Consider the following 13,621-nt stretch of genomic DNA (forward strand, 5'->3'; position numbering starts at 1 on the left):
TCCTACTACCCACGACCCTCCCACCACCCTACTGCCAGCCTACACCTCCTGACCCTACACACTTGTTTTTCCTTCCACCCCCACCAATCTCCCATTTATGGTTCAATCACCTCCCACCAGGCTGCACTTCCAACATTCGGGAGCACAATTCCCCATGAGTTTTTGTAGGTAAACACAGCCAAACCATATTATTCTGACCCTGAGACACCCTAATCTCATGTCCTTCTCACAGAGCAAAATACAAACGTGCCTTTTGAAAAGTTTCCAAAAGTCTTAACTCATTCCAGCAATAACTCAAATGTAATAAGTTCAAGTTTCATCCAGGACAATGCTGCAGTCCCTTCTGCCTATGAGTCCCTGAAGGGAAATGGGCGTTCTTTTCTTTCAAGTTACTTTCAAGTTACAGTGATGGGTAAGCTTTCTCAATCCAAAGGGAAGATTTTCCCAGAAAAATAACACAATTGGGACACAGGCCCAATGCAAGCCCAGAAGCCAGCAGAAGAGTATTCTTTTATCAGGAGAACTCACTATCACACAGATAGGATTAAGGAGATAGTGTTTAACCATTTGTGAAGGATCTGCCGCTGTCTCCATGTTTCACGACCACCCCCACCATGAACCCCCATTCTTCTCACACCCACACTTCCAACCCCCACTGTCCACCATGAATAAATCACCTTCCACCAAGCCCCAGCTTTAACATTCCCCATTACAATTACACATGAGTTTTGGTAGAGGCACAGAGCCAAATCATATTATTCTGCCCCTGGCCCCCCAAATCTCATGTCCTTCTCACACTGCAAGATACAATGATGCCTTCTCTACAGCACCACAAAGTCTTAACTCATCCCAGCATTTACTCAAATGTCCAAAGCCCAAAGTCTCATCTGAGACAAGGCTACAGTCCCTTCTATCCCTGAGCCTCTGAAATACAAAGCAAGTTAACTACTTCCAAGGTATAATGCTTGTCCAGGCATAGGGTAAGCATTCCCAGACAAAAAGAAGAAATTTGCCGGAAAGAAGTGCAAAACACAGATGGGACTTACAGACTCCATGCAAGTCAAAAACCTAGCAGGCCATTCATTCTATCCTACAGCTCCAAATAATCTTTTTTGAAACTACATCTCACATCCAGAGCACAGGGTGGTGAGATGGCTGGGCTCCCAAGGCTTTGGGCAGCTCAGGACCTGTGGCATGGCAGGGTCTTTCCCCAAAGCTGCCCTCAATGGCTGGGCTGCTGTTGAGTGCCAATAGCTTTTCAACACTAAGAGTGCAAGCTGTTGCTGGGTCTATGAATCTGGGGTCTGGAAAATGGCACCTCCCTGTATGGGGGCTCCAACCCTATATGCTTGTTCTGCAATGCCCGAGTAGAGGTTTACCATGAGGCTCTGCCTGTTGGAAAGGCTTCTGCCTGGACACCCAGGCTTTCTCATACATGCTCTGGAGTCTAGACAAAGGCTCCCAAGCCTCCAGTTTTGTGCTGTGTGCACCTGCTGGCTTAACACTATGTGGAAGCCACAAAGGCTTGGAGCTTGCACCCCTGAAGCAGTGACCCAAGCTGTACCTGTGCATCTTTCAGCCATGGTTGGAGCTGGAGATGAAGGTGTAGGGGTGCAGGCAGCAGTGTCCTGAGGCTGCACATAGCAGTGGGGCCATAGGGCTGGCCCAGAAAAAACATTCTTTTTTCCTAAGCCCCAGGGCCAGTGACAACAAGGGCTGCTACAAAGGTCTTTGAAATGCCTTCAAGGCCTTTTTTCCCATTGTCTTGAATTATTAACACTGGGCTCCTTTTTTATGCAAATATCCAAAGGCTTCTGGAATTTTCTCCCTGAAATTCAGCTTTTCTTTTTGACCACTTTGCCAGGTTGCAAATTTTCCAAAGGATTAAGCTCTGCTTCTCATTTAAATATAAGTTTCAACTCAAGGTCATTTCTTTGGTCACACATAATACCACAGGCTGTTCGACGTAGGCAGGACAACTCTTGAGCTTTGCTGCTTAGAAGTTCATTCCACCCGATAGACCCTAAATCTTCACCCTCAAGTTCAAAGTTTCCCAGATCTCCAGAGCAGGGACACTGTGCAGCCAAATTCTTTGCTAAGGCAAAACAACAAAACCTTGGCCCCTGTTCCCAGTAAGTTAGTTTCTCATTTTCATCTGAGACCTTCTAAGCCTGGCCTTCACTGTCCATCCTTCTGTCAGCATTTTAATCACAACTAACAAGTCTTTACAATGGTCCAAACTTTCCCTCATCTTCCTGTCTTCTTCCAAGCTCTCCAAACGCTCTAACCTCTGGCCATTACCGAATTCTGAACCTGCTTCTACATTTTCAGCTATCTTTGTCACAGCCTGGCAATGTGGTAAAAGAAGAAAAGTCCATTATCCGGGGAAAACTTCAAGAAGGCTTCAGATATTAGCATCAAAGAAGCCCAGTGCTAACAGCCAAAAGATTGGGGAAAAGGCCTTGAAGGCATTTCATAGCTTCACTTCACAGCATTGATTTTCTGCATGTACATAAAGAAAAGAGGTTGAATTGACTCACAGTTCTGGAGGCTGTAATGAAAGCACAGTGGTTTCTGCTTTTAGGAGGACTCAGGAAGCCTCCCATTTATACCAGAAGGCCAAGCAGCAATGAAATGTTTCATATTCCAGGAGTAGAAGCAAGACAGAGGAAAGATGCCACATCCTGTTATACAACCAGATCTCGAGAGAACTCAGTATCAGGAGATCAGCATCAAGAAGATGGTGCTTAACTATTGGTGAAGGATCCACCCAATACCCCACATCCACCCCCCAGTGTTTCCAAGCAGAAGTCTGAGGCAGAGGCAGAGCCTCTTGGAAAACCTCTACTAGGGCAGTGCAGAAGGAAAATATGGGTTTGGAGCCCCCACGCGGGATACCACCATCCTCCAAACCCTAGAGTCATAGACCCACCAAAAGCTCCCACCCTCAGTATGGAAAAGCTACAGGCACTCAACACCAGCCCAGTCCATGAGAGCAGCCATGGGGGCTAAAGCCTGCAAAGCCACGGGTGCACTGCCCTAGTAGAGGTTTTCCATGAGCCTCTGCCTCTGTAGCAGGCTACTCCCCCTTCCTACTACCCACCACCCTCACTCCACCCTACAGCCAACATACTCCTCCGACCTTACCCACTTCTGTTTACTTCCAACTCCACCCCTCTCAAGTACAGGAATAAATCACCTCCCACCAGGCCATACCTGCAACATTTGGAATTACAATTTCCCATGTGTTTTGGTAGAGACACACAGCCAAACCATATTATTCTGACCCTGATCCCCCGAATATCATATCCTTCTCAGCAAGTAAAATACAATCTTGCCTTTTCAAAAGTTGCCAAAAGCCTTAACTCATTCCAGCATTAACACAATGTAATGTAAAAGGTTCAACATCTCATCTGAGAATAAGTCTATAGTCCCTTTTGCCTATGAGTCCCTGAATTTAAAAGGGAGTTCTTCTTTTCAAGGTACGATGATGGTACAGGCATTGGGTAAATTTTCTCAATCCAAAGGCAAGATATTTGTCAGGAAAGTAACACAAATGGGATCACAGTCCCAGTACAAGTCCAAAACCAAGCAGGACAGTATCTATTCAATCTTACAGCTCCAGAATCATCACAAGAACTCACCATCATGAGAAAGCATTAAGGAGATGGTGTTTAACCATTTGTGAGGGATCCTCCCCAACACCCACCTTTCACCCCTCACCCCCACCATAATCCCCCCATCCTCCCCAATCCCCACCTTCCAACCCCCACTGCCCTCCATGATTAAATCACCTTCCACCTGGCCCCACTTTTAGCATTTCCAATTACAATTCCAAATGAGTTTCTGTAGGGACACACAGACAAATCTTATTCTGTCCCTGCCTCCCCCAATCTCATGTACTTCTCACTTTGCAAAATACAATGATGCCTTACCTACAATCCCACAAGATCTTAACTCATTCCAGCATTTACTCAAATGTCCAAAGCCCAAAGTCTCATCTGAGACAAGGCAGTCTCTTCTGCCCCTGAGCCTCTGAAATACAAACAAGTTAACTACTTCCAAGGTACAATGATTGTCCAGGCATTAAGAGTTCCCAGCCAAAAGGAAGATTTTTGCCTGAGAGAACAAAACACAAATGGGACTTACAGGCTCCATGAAAAGTCCAAAACCCAGCAGGCCAGTTATTCAAACTCACAGCTCAAAAGTCATCCTTTTTTAATCCTTGTCCCACATCCAGGGCACAAGGGCATGAGGGCTGGGCTCCCAAGGCCTTGGGCAGCTCACCTGTGGCTTTGCAGTGTTCAGCCTGTGTAGCTGCCCTCATGGGCTGTGCTGGTGTTGAGTGCCTGGGGTTCTTAACCCATGGAGAGTGCAAAGCTCTTGGTGGGTCTATGAATCTGGGGTCTTCATGATGGTGGCCTCCAGTGTGGGGGCTCCAACCCCATATTTTCCTTCCGCACTGCCCTAGTAGAGGTTTCCCATGAGGCTCTGCCTTTTTGGCAGCCTTCTGTCTGGACACCCAGGCACTTTCATATATCTTCCAAAATATATATGGAGGATCTCAAGCCTCTGAACTAGTGCTCTGTGCACCCACTGGCTTAACACTGTGTGGAAGCCACCAAGGCTTATAGCTTGCACCTTCTGAAGTGGTGTCCCAAGCTGTACCTGTGCATCTTTGAGACAAGGCTGGAGCTGGAGCTGCAGGGATGCAGGCAGCAGTATCCTGAGGCTGCACACAGCAGCAGAGCCATGGGGATGGCCCAGGAAACCATTCTTTCTCCTAGGTCCCAGGGCCTGTGACAGCAAGGGCTACTGCAAACATCTCTGAAATGCCTCCAAGGCTTTCTCCCCCATTGCGTTGGCTATTAGCACTGGCCTTCATTTCATGCAAATTATTAAAGCCATCATGAATTTTCCCTCTGAAAATCAGCTTTTGTTTTGACCACTTGGCCAGGCTGCAAATGTTCCAAACTTTTGAGCTCTGCTTGTCATTTAAATATAAGTTGCAACTTGAGGTCATTTCCTTGGTCACACATAAGGGCACAGGCTGTTTGACATAGAGAGGGCACGTCTTGAGATTTGCTGCCTAGATGTTCATTCCACCAGATACGCCCTGAATCATCAACCTCAAGTTTAAAGTTTCACACATCTCCAGGGCAAGGTCACCCTGCAGCCACGTTCTTTGTTACAGCAAAACAAAAGTAACCTTGGCTCCTGTTCCCAGTAAGTTCCTCATTTTCATCTGAGACCTCATAAGCCTGGCCTTCACTGTCCCTCCTTCTGTCAGCATTTTAATCACAAGTATTTAACAAGTCTCTACAATGGTCCAAACTTTCCTTCATCTTCCTGTCTTCTTCCAAGTCCTCCAAACTCTCCGACCTCTGGCTGTTAGCCACTTCTGAACCTGCTTTTATATTTTCAGCTATCTTTGTCACAGCCTGGCAATGTAGAAGGAAAAAAAGTCCATTTTCAGGGGCAAACTTCAAGAAGGCTTCAGATATTTGCATTAAAAGGAAGACCAGTATTAATAGCCAATGTGATGGGGAAAAGTCATTGAAGACATTTAATAGCTTCAATTCGCATACTAATTTTCTGTAAGATCATAACAAAAAGGGGTTTAATTGGCTTATAGTTCTGCAGTAGGCTGTAAAGAAAGCATAGTAACTTCTGCTTCTGGGAGGACTCAGGAGGCCTCTCAATTATACCAGAAGGACAAGCAGCAATAAAATGTTGCATATGGCCAGAGGAGGAGCAAGACAGAGAGAGGAAAGAGATGTCACAGACTGTTATACAACCAGATCTCATGAGAACTCAGTATCACAAGGTCAGCATCAAGAAGATGGTGCTTAATCATTGGTGAAAGATCCACCCCCCAACACACTTCCACCCCCCACTGTTTCCAGGCAGAAGCCTGCTGCAGAGGCAGAGCCTCTTGGAAAACCTCTACTAGGGCAGTGCAGAAGGAAAATATGGGCTTGGAGCCCCTATGCAGGAGGCCATCATCCCCCAGACCCCAGATTCATAGACCCAACAACAGCTCATACTCTCAGTATGGAAAAGGTACAGGCACTAAACAACAGCCAAGCCCATGAGAGCAGCCACGGGGCTAAAGCCTGCAAAGCCACAGGTGCACTGTCCTAGTAGAGGTTTTCCATGAGCCTCTGCCTCTGCAGCAGGCTACTCCCCCTTCCTACTACCCACCACCCTATGGCCAGCCTATTCCTCCCCACCCTCCCCACCCCTTTTTCCTTACACCCCCACCCTCCTGCCATCCAGGATTAAATCACCTCCCACCAGGCTTCACCTCCAAAATTCAGGATTACACTTCCACAGAGTTTTTCTAGGGAAACACAGCCAAACCATAGTATTCCGAACTTGACCCTTCCAAATCTCATGTCCTTCTCACAGGGTAAAATACAATCATGCCTTTTCAAAAGTTTCCAAAATCCTTAACTCATTCCAGCATTAACTCAAATATAAAAGTTCAAAGTCTCATCGAGACAAGGCTACAGTCTCTTATGCCTATGAGTCTCTGAAGTTAAAATGGAGTTCATTTCTTTAAAGGTACAATGATAACACAGGTATTGGGTAAGCTGTCTTAATCCAAGGGGAAGAAATTTCCCAGAAAAATAACACAAATGGGACCAGAGGCCCAATGCACATCCAAAACCCAGCAGAACAGTATTCATTCAATCTCACCACCACAAAATCATGAAGAGAACTATCACAAGGACAGTATTAAGGAGATAGTGTTTAACCATTTGTGAAGGATCTGCCCCCCACCCGCCTTTCACCCCCAACCCCACCATAATTTTCCCCATTTTGCCCCACCACCCCCACCTTCCAACCTCCACTCTCCACCATGATTAAATCACCTTCCACCCGCCCCCCACCTTTAACATTTCCCATTACAATTCCACATCAGTGGGACACAGAGCCAGATCATATTCTTCTGTCCCTGCCCCTGCAAATCTGTCTTTCTCACATTGCAAAATACAATGATGCCTCTCCTACATTCCCCCAAATCTTAACTCATTCCAGCATTTACTCAAATGTGTAAAGCCCAAAGTTTCATCTGAGACAAGGATACAGTCCCTTCTGCCCATGAGTCTCTGAATTATAAAGCAAGTTAACTACTTCCAAGGTACAATGATTGTACAGGCAATGGGTAAGCATTCCCAGCCAACAGAAGAAAAATTGCCAGAAACAAAAACAAAACACCGATGGGACTCACAGGATACATGAATGTCCAAAACCCAGTAGGCCAGTCATTCAATCCTACAGCTCCAAAATCATCCTTTTGGAATCCTTGTCCCACATCCACGGCACAGGAGTGTGAGGGCTGGGCTCCAAAGGCTTTGGGCAGATCTCCACCTGTGGGTTTGCAGTGATCAGTCCCCGCAGCTGCCCTCATGGATGGGGCTGGTGTTGAGTGTCTGTAGCTTTCCCACATTGAGGGGGCAAGCTGTTGGTGGGTCTATGAATCTGGGGTTTGAAGGATGGTGCCTCCCTGTGTGAGGGCTTCAACCTGATACATCCCTTCTTTCCTGCCCTAGTAAAGGTTTCCCATAAGGCTCTGCCTCTTGGAAAGGCTTCTGCCTGGACACCCAGGCTTTTCTGTACATCCTCTGGAGTATAGACAGAGGCTCCCAAGCCTCTAGTCTCTTGCTCTGTGCACCTCCTGGCTTAACACTATGTGGAAGCCATCAAGGCTTGGAGCCACCTCTGAAGCAGTGACCCAAGCTGTACCTGTGCATCTTTCAGCCATGGCTGGAGCCGGATCTGCAGGGATGCAGGCAGCAGTGTCCTGAGGATGCACACAGCAGCCAGGCCATGGAGCTGGCCCAGGAAACAATTCTCTCCTCGTCCCCAGGGCCTATGACAGCAAGGGCTGCTGCAAAGGTCTCTGAAACGCCTTCAAGGCCTTTTCCCCATAGTCTTGGCTATTTGCACTGGGCTCTTTTTTTATGCAAATACTTTAAGTGCTCTTGAATTTTCCCCCTGAAAATCAGCTTTCCTTTTTGACCACTTGGCTAGGCTGCAAACTTTTCAAATTTTTGAGGTCTACTTCTCATTTAAATAGAAGTTGCAACTTGAGGTAATTTCTTAGGTCACACATAAGAACACAGGCTGTTGGATGTAGAGAGGAAACCTCTTGAGCTGTGCTGCCTAGATGCTCATTCCACCAGATACATTCTAAATCGTTACCCCCATGTTCACAGTTTCAGAGCTCTCCAGGGCTAAGACCAATCAAATATAACCTTGGCTCCTGTTCACAAGATGTTCCTCATTTTCATCTGAGACCTTTTAATTCTGGCCTTCACTGTCCATCTTTCTGTCAGCCTTCTGATCACAAGTATTTAACAATTATTTTCAGTGGTCCAAATTTTTCCTCATCATGCTGTCTTCTAAGTGTTCCCAACTCTCCTGACCTCTCTTTTTTACCCACTTCTGAACCTGCTTCTACATTCTCAGATATCTTTGTCACAGCCTGGTAATGTGGTAAAAGAAGAAAAGTCCATTTTCAGGGGGAAAATTCACAAAGGCTTCAGATAGCTTCATGAAGAGCAGCTGAGTACTGGTTACCAACACAATGGGGAAAAGGCCTTGAAGGCATTTCATAGCTCCACTTCACTGCACTAATTTTGTGTACAATCATAAAGAAAGAGGTGTAAACTGGCTCACAGTTCTGCAGGCTGTAAAGGAAGCATAGTGGCTCCTGCTTCTTGGAGGACTCAGGAAGCCTCCCAATCATACCAGAAGGCCAAGGGGCAAGGAAATGCTTCATGTGGCAGCAGTAGAAGCAAGACTGAGAGAGGAAAGAGGAGCCCACCCTGTTATACAACCAGATCTCATGAGAACTCAGTATCACAAGGTCAGCATCAAGAAGATGGTGCTTAACCACTGGTGAAGGATCTGCCCCTGCAACCCCCACCTCCACCTCCCACTGTTTCCAGGCAGAAGCCTGCTGCAGAGGCAGAGCCAGATTCATAGACCCACCAACAGCTTGCACCCCCACTGTGGAAAAGCTACAGGCACTCAACAGTAGCCCAGTCCATGAGAGCAGCCGTGGGGGCTAAAACTTGCAAAGCCACAGGTGCACTGCCCTAGTAGAGGTTGTCCATGAGGCTGTGCCTCTGCAGCAGGCGACTCCCCACTCCCACTACACCCCACCCTTCCACCACCCTACAGCCAGCCTACTCCTCCCCACCCTGCCCACCTCTTTTTCCTTCCACCCCACCCGCCTCCCATCCGTGATTAAATCACTCCCACCAGGCCCTCATCTTTTTGTCATTTTCCAATCCCTGCAAACCCTCCCAATCTTTGTTTGTTACCCACTTCTGAACCTGCTTCTACTTTTTCAGGTATCTCTATAGCAGGTTGGCTATGTAGTAATAACACAAAACCCGATTTAAGGGGGAACATTCAAGAAGACTTCAGAAATTTGCATATAAAGAAGCCCTGTGCTAATGGCCAAGACAAATGGAAAAAGGCCTTGAAGACATTTCACAGCTCCTCTCTGCAGTTCTAATTTTCTGTATTATCCTAAATAAAAGAGGTTTCATTGACTCAGCGTTCTGCAGGCTGTGAAGGAAGCATAGTGTCTTTTGTTTCTGGGAGGAGTCAGGGAGCCTTCTAATTATACCAGAAGGCCAAGGGATAATCAGCTGTCTCCTTTGGCAGGAGTAGGAGGAAGACAGAGTGAGGAAAGAGGTTCCACAGCCTGTTAAACAACCAGATCACATGAAAACTCACTCACTATCAGGAGGACAGCATCAAGGGGATGGTGCTTTATCATTCGTGGAGGATCTACCTGCACCATTTTATGACTAAATCTTTTTCCACCTAGGCCCCACCTCTAACGTTAGGGAGTATAATTCCACACGGATTTTGATAGGGATATAGAGACAAACCATATTATTCTGTCCCTGACCCCACGAATCTCTTGTCCTTTTCACATTGCAAAATACAATCATGCCTTGCCAGCATGAGTCTTAACTCATTTCAACATTAACACAACGTTACAAAGTCCAAAGTCTCATCTGAGTCAAGGCTGCAGCCTCTTTTGCCTATAAGCCTCTGAAATAAAATGCAAGATCACTGCTTCTAAGGTACAGGGGTGGTACAGACATTGTGTAAGCTTTCCATATCCAAAAGGAAGACATTTTCCAGAAAGCTTCTTATTTCTATCTGAGACCTCCTCAGCCTAGCCTTCACTGTCCATGTTTCTGTCAGGATTTTGGTCACAACCATTTAACCAGTCTCTAAGATGGTCCAAACTTTCTCATCTGTCTTCTTTTGAGCCCTCCAAACTCTTCCAACCTCTGTCCATTACCTAGTTCCAAAGCTGCTTCCACATTTTCAGGTATCTTTATAGCAATGCTCCAGTCCTCATTTGCCATTTTCTGTATGATTCATTATGAAAAAGAGGTTTAATTGGCTCATGGTTCTGCAGGGTGTACAGGAAGCACAGGGCTTCTGCTTCTGGGAGGCCTCAGAAATCTTTCAATCTTTGTGCAAGGCAAAGAAAGAGTGAGTTGTCTCACACGGCAAGAGGAAAACATGCAGAGTAGGGAGGTGACATAGAGTTTTCAATGACCAGGTCTCATGAGAAGTCACTCAGGCTTTATCCAGCCAGCTTCTTTGAGACTCTTCACAGGGTTTGAGGTCTACAGCATATACACGAAAATATTCATACTTCAAAAAGCAATAAAGTAAGTGGTATCATTCTTCCAAAAGTTACAATGGTAGTGTAGGAATTCATAGCATGGTTTAGGTCATGTTTGCTACTGTTTCTATTCTATCGCCATATTAACTGTTTCCTACACAATTCTATATTCAGCCGAGTTTCAATTGAGAACAAAGCCATCCTTGTACTACCGCCAATACCTGGCACTAGCTCTTTGCTAGTGTTATTATTCTGCTGTAGAAAGCATCCTTGAACTGGAAACAGTGCACAATCGAGTATCTAGTCATTCAACACTATCAATTCCTGGGTGACCTTTTGAAAAAATTGTATCTCTTGTTGCAAGAAATCCTGCATCTGTGAGTCCATGTTTCTCACTGGAATTGGATGGAAGTGATGAATTTCAGCCACAGTGTCCAAAGAAATCCTGTTCCTGTGATTCTGACATCATCAGCCTCTGCACCTCTGTCTTCCCTTCTGCCACATGTTGCCTGCTCTCCATGACTTTGGTAAGAGCTTCCTTGTGTATGTGGATGATGTCCAGGATGTTGACCTGGTGTCCCTGAGACAGCACTAACAGGTCCATGACTGGGTCCAGTTCCTGGATGGGCTGATTGGCAAAGAGCTCACCAACGGTGTTGAAGGCATCTCTGGTGAAATGATGGCCTGGCCCAGCTCCAAGACCTGGCTGAGGCTGAAGAACTGGCCACCTTCTGATGCTCCTTCTTAAAACCCGTCACCATAATCTGTTTGCATGTCAACTCATTGGCTGAGAAGTTGAGCTGAGTGCCCTGTGTTTCCATCTTCTTGGTGAAGCACTCGAAGCCGTCAATTTTGCTCTCCCACTCTTAAAGGTTGAGGGCCACCTTGGGGGTGGGCTCAGGGTCAGGAAGAAGCTGGAATTCACCACCTCATCCTTCTCAGCCTTCCTCTTGCCCTGTCTCCAGGCTGTCTCTTCAGTGCTGGTGGACACATCAGGAAGTGATGGAAGATGTGGCACTGTGCCTGCACCCAAAAGCTGGCCGTGTGGTTCATCCACCAGATTGGGCCCTTTCTGCACTTGAACATGGAGTCCTTCTCAAGATGGCCTGTGGTCTGCCTCTTGGCACCCAAGAAGCCCACAGTTCTGTAGGAGCCCTCATGCATGGACTGGAGCCCCAAAGGCAGCGCACACCCTGCTCCTGAGCCTGCTGCTCATTTCCTCTATGTGGCTCCATCTGCAGCACAGTGGTTGCATTGAGGCCTGTGCATGCCAGGCAAGGCCAAGCTGGCTCAAAGAGCAACCAGCCACCTCTGCAAGGGTGTGCCAGGAGCAGGTGCACCAGCCACCAACCTCACTCGCTGCCAGTCAGGGTAAATCAGTTATTCTGCCCTGGAGGTAGGGCCCCAGTGCCATCTGCTTTTCCTCAGGCCTCCACTCCATCAGCCGTCAAGTGGCAGCCCCTCAGGCTGTGGGAACCTGGTCACCCCTGATTCCTTGAGTGGGTGAGGCTGGTGGCTGGTCCATCTGCTCCAGGCACACCCTTGCAGAGGTGGCTGGTTGCTCCTTGAGCCAGCTTGGCCTTGCCTGGCATGCACAGGTCCTGGGTACTGACACCCTGCTCTGAGTGAGCTTGTCCTGTCTTGGGCCAAATTCTAACTCTGGCCAGGGCCACAGAAGGCTGAGTCCCCTGGGTGGTAATGCTGACTGCTGCTGGGGGGCCCATAGTGCCCCTCCCCTCCCAGGGCCCAGGATGAGGCCTGACTGGGCCAGGACCCTTTAGGTATGGATCTCGTTCCCAAGCAGGGGGCCTCTGTCCCACAGGTTGGATGAGAAGATGCTGCTGGCTGCCAGGGTTGTTCAGATGCCACGTTCACCCTTCCCTCCAGGGACATCAAAGTTTCCAGCTTCCACTTTGACAATGACTTCCCAAGGCCCAGGTGCCATCTGGGGCTGCAAGGCAGCTGGCTGCATGCTGCCCTGGCTTCTTCCATGTTGGGCTGGTCACTACCCACCAAGGGGGGTCAGATGCAGGCACCAAGTAGGGCGGTTGTCTCTGGACCTGCATCTTGGTTATCATGGAGCCAGACTGGGCCTGGTGACAGGGCCATGATGGGGTTGTCCTGGTGGTCCTGGGGGTGTCCAGAGGAGATGCAGAATGGAATTGCTGCAAGGATGAATGAGATGACTGTCAGCACAGAACAGGCACCCAGTGAGTGCTCAGGTATTACCCTCAGTAGCTGCCCAGAGGCCAAAACACCCACTTGATAGTGACTGTCCCCAAGCCAGGAGGAAGAGAAGAGAGCAGGTCCCACTCACCTGAGTCTGAGCAGTCAGCTGTGTTGAGATGTGCATCTCACCTAGAAAACAATCCTTCACGCAGAGCCACTCACAGAGACTGCTGTGTGTCTCTAACTGCTCCAAAACACAGAGGCGATGGGGACTCAGCAAGAGTGACATCGTGGGATGACACAACCCACCACAACAGGAGCCTGCTTGGGTCAAGAGGGCCCAGAGTCAGTGTCCTCTATCCCCTGAACTGACATGTGTGCATGCATTGTGTTTGTGTATGCGTGTGTGTGTGTGTGTGTGTGTACATATGGGTGTGTTTGTCTTGCTTCTCTGGCCAGGCCTAGCTGCTCCACTCACAGGTGCACCCAGGTCCTCATCACTGTCACCACCAGGGCCCAGGGCCAGGATTAGAGCCTCCCACAGGTGCTCCCCAATTTCTGCCCTCTCCACCAAGGGTGGTCCTGGGGATGCAGACAGAGGAGGGGCGCCGAGCAGAGCAGAGAGGGCTGGCACCCTCTCTAGGTGGAACCCAGGTACTGTGTAAAGTTGGAGGTCTGCCAAGCAGTGCTGAATTCAATACATCTTCTCACGTTCTCTTTCCAGGCACCCTCCAGGGTGCCCTGACTCACCTTCCCTACAGATGGAGGCAAGGAGACTCC

At 48.0% G+C, this 13,621-nt stretch overlaps 1 protein-coding gene across 2 annotated transcripts in view; it reads right to left on the minus strand.

Moving 5' to 3' along the window:
- Nucleotides 1-12,281: 12,281 nt before the first annotated feature.
- The window catches only part of ANKRD18B (ankyrin repeat domain 18B), a 51,881-nt gene continuing 50,541 nt past the window's right edge, over nucleotides 12,282-13,621 (minus strand). The window contains exons 21-22 of one of the 2 annotated variants that reach the window (XR_010148717.1): nucleotides 12,990-13,162; nucleotides 12,282-12,837 (exon numbers count right to left, since the gene is read on the minus strand). Coding sequence is in view for 1 of the 2 variants with exons in the window: in XM_063787850.1 (XP_063643920.1) it covers nucleotides 12,565-12,837; nucleotides 12,990-13,085 (369 nt within the window). In the remaining variant the exon portion in view is untranslated. The remainder of the gene's footprint in view (nucleotides 12,838-12,989; nucleotides 13,163-13,621) is intronic. The other variant, XM_063787850.1, reaches the window with a different exon arrangement.

Source organism: Pan troglodytes, chromosome 11 (genome assembly GCF_028858775.2).
Source record: "Pan troglodytes isolate AG18354 chromosome 11, NHGRI_mPanTro3-v2.0_pri, whole genome shotgun sequence".
In the NCBI taxonomy this organism is placed as follows: domain Eukaryota; kingdom Metazoa; phylum Chordata; class Mammalia; order Primates; family Hominidae; genus Pan; species Pan troglodytes.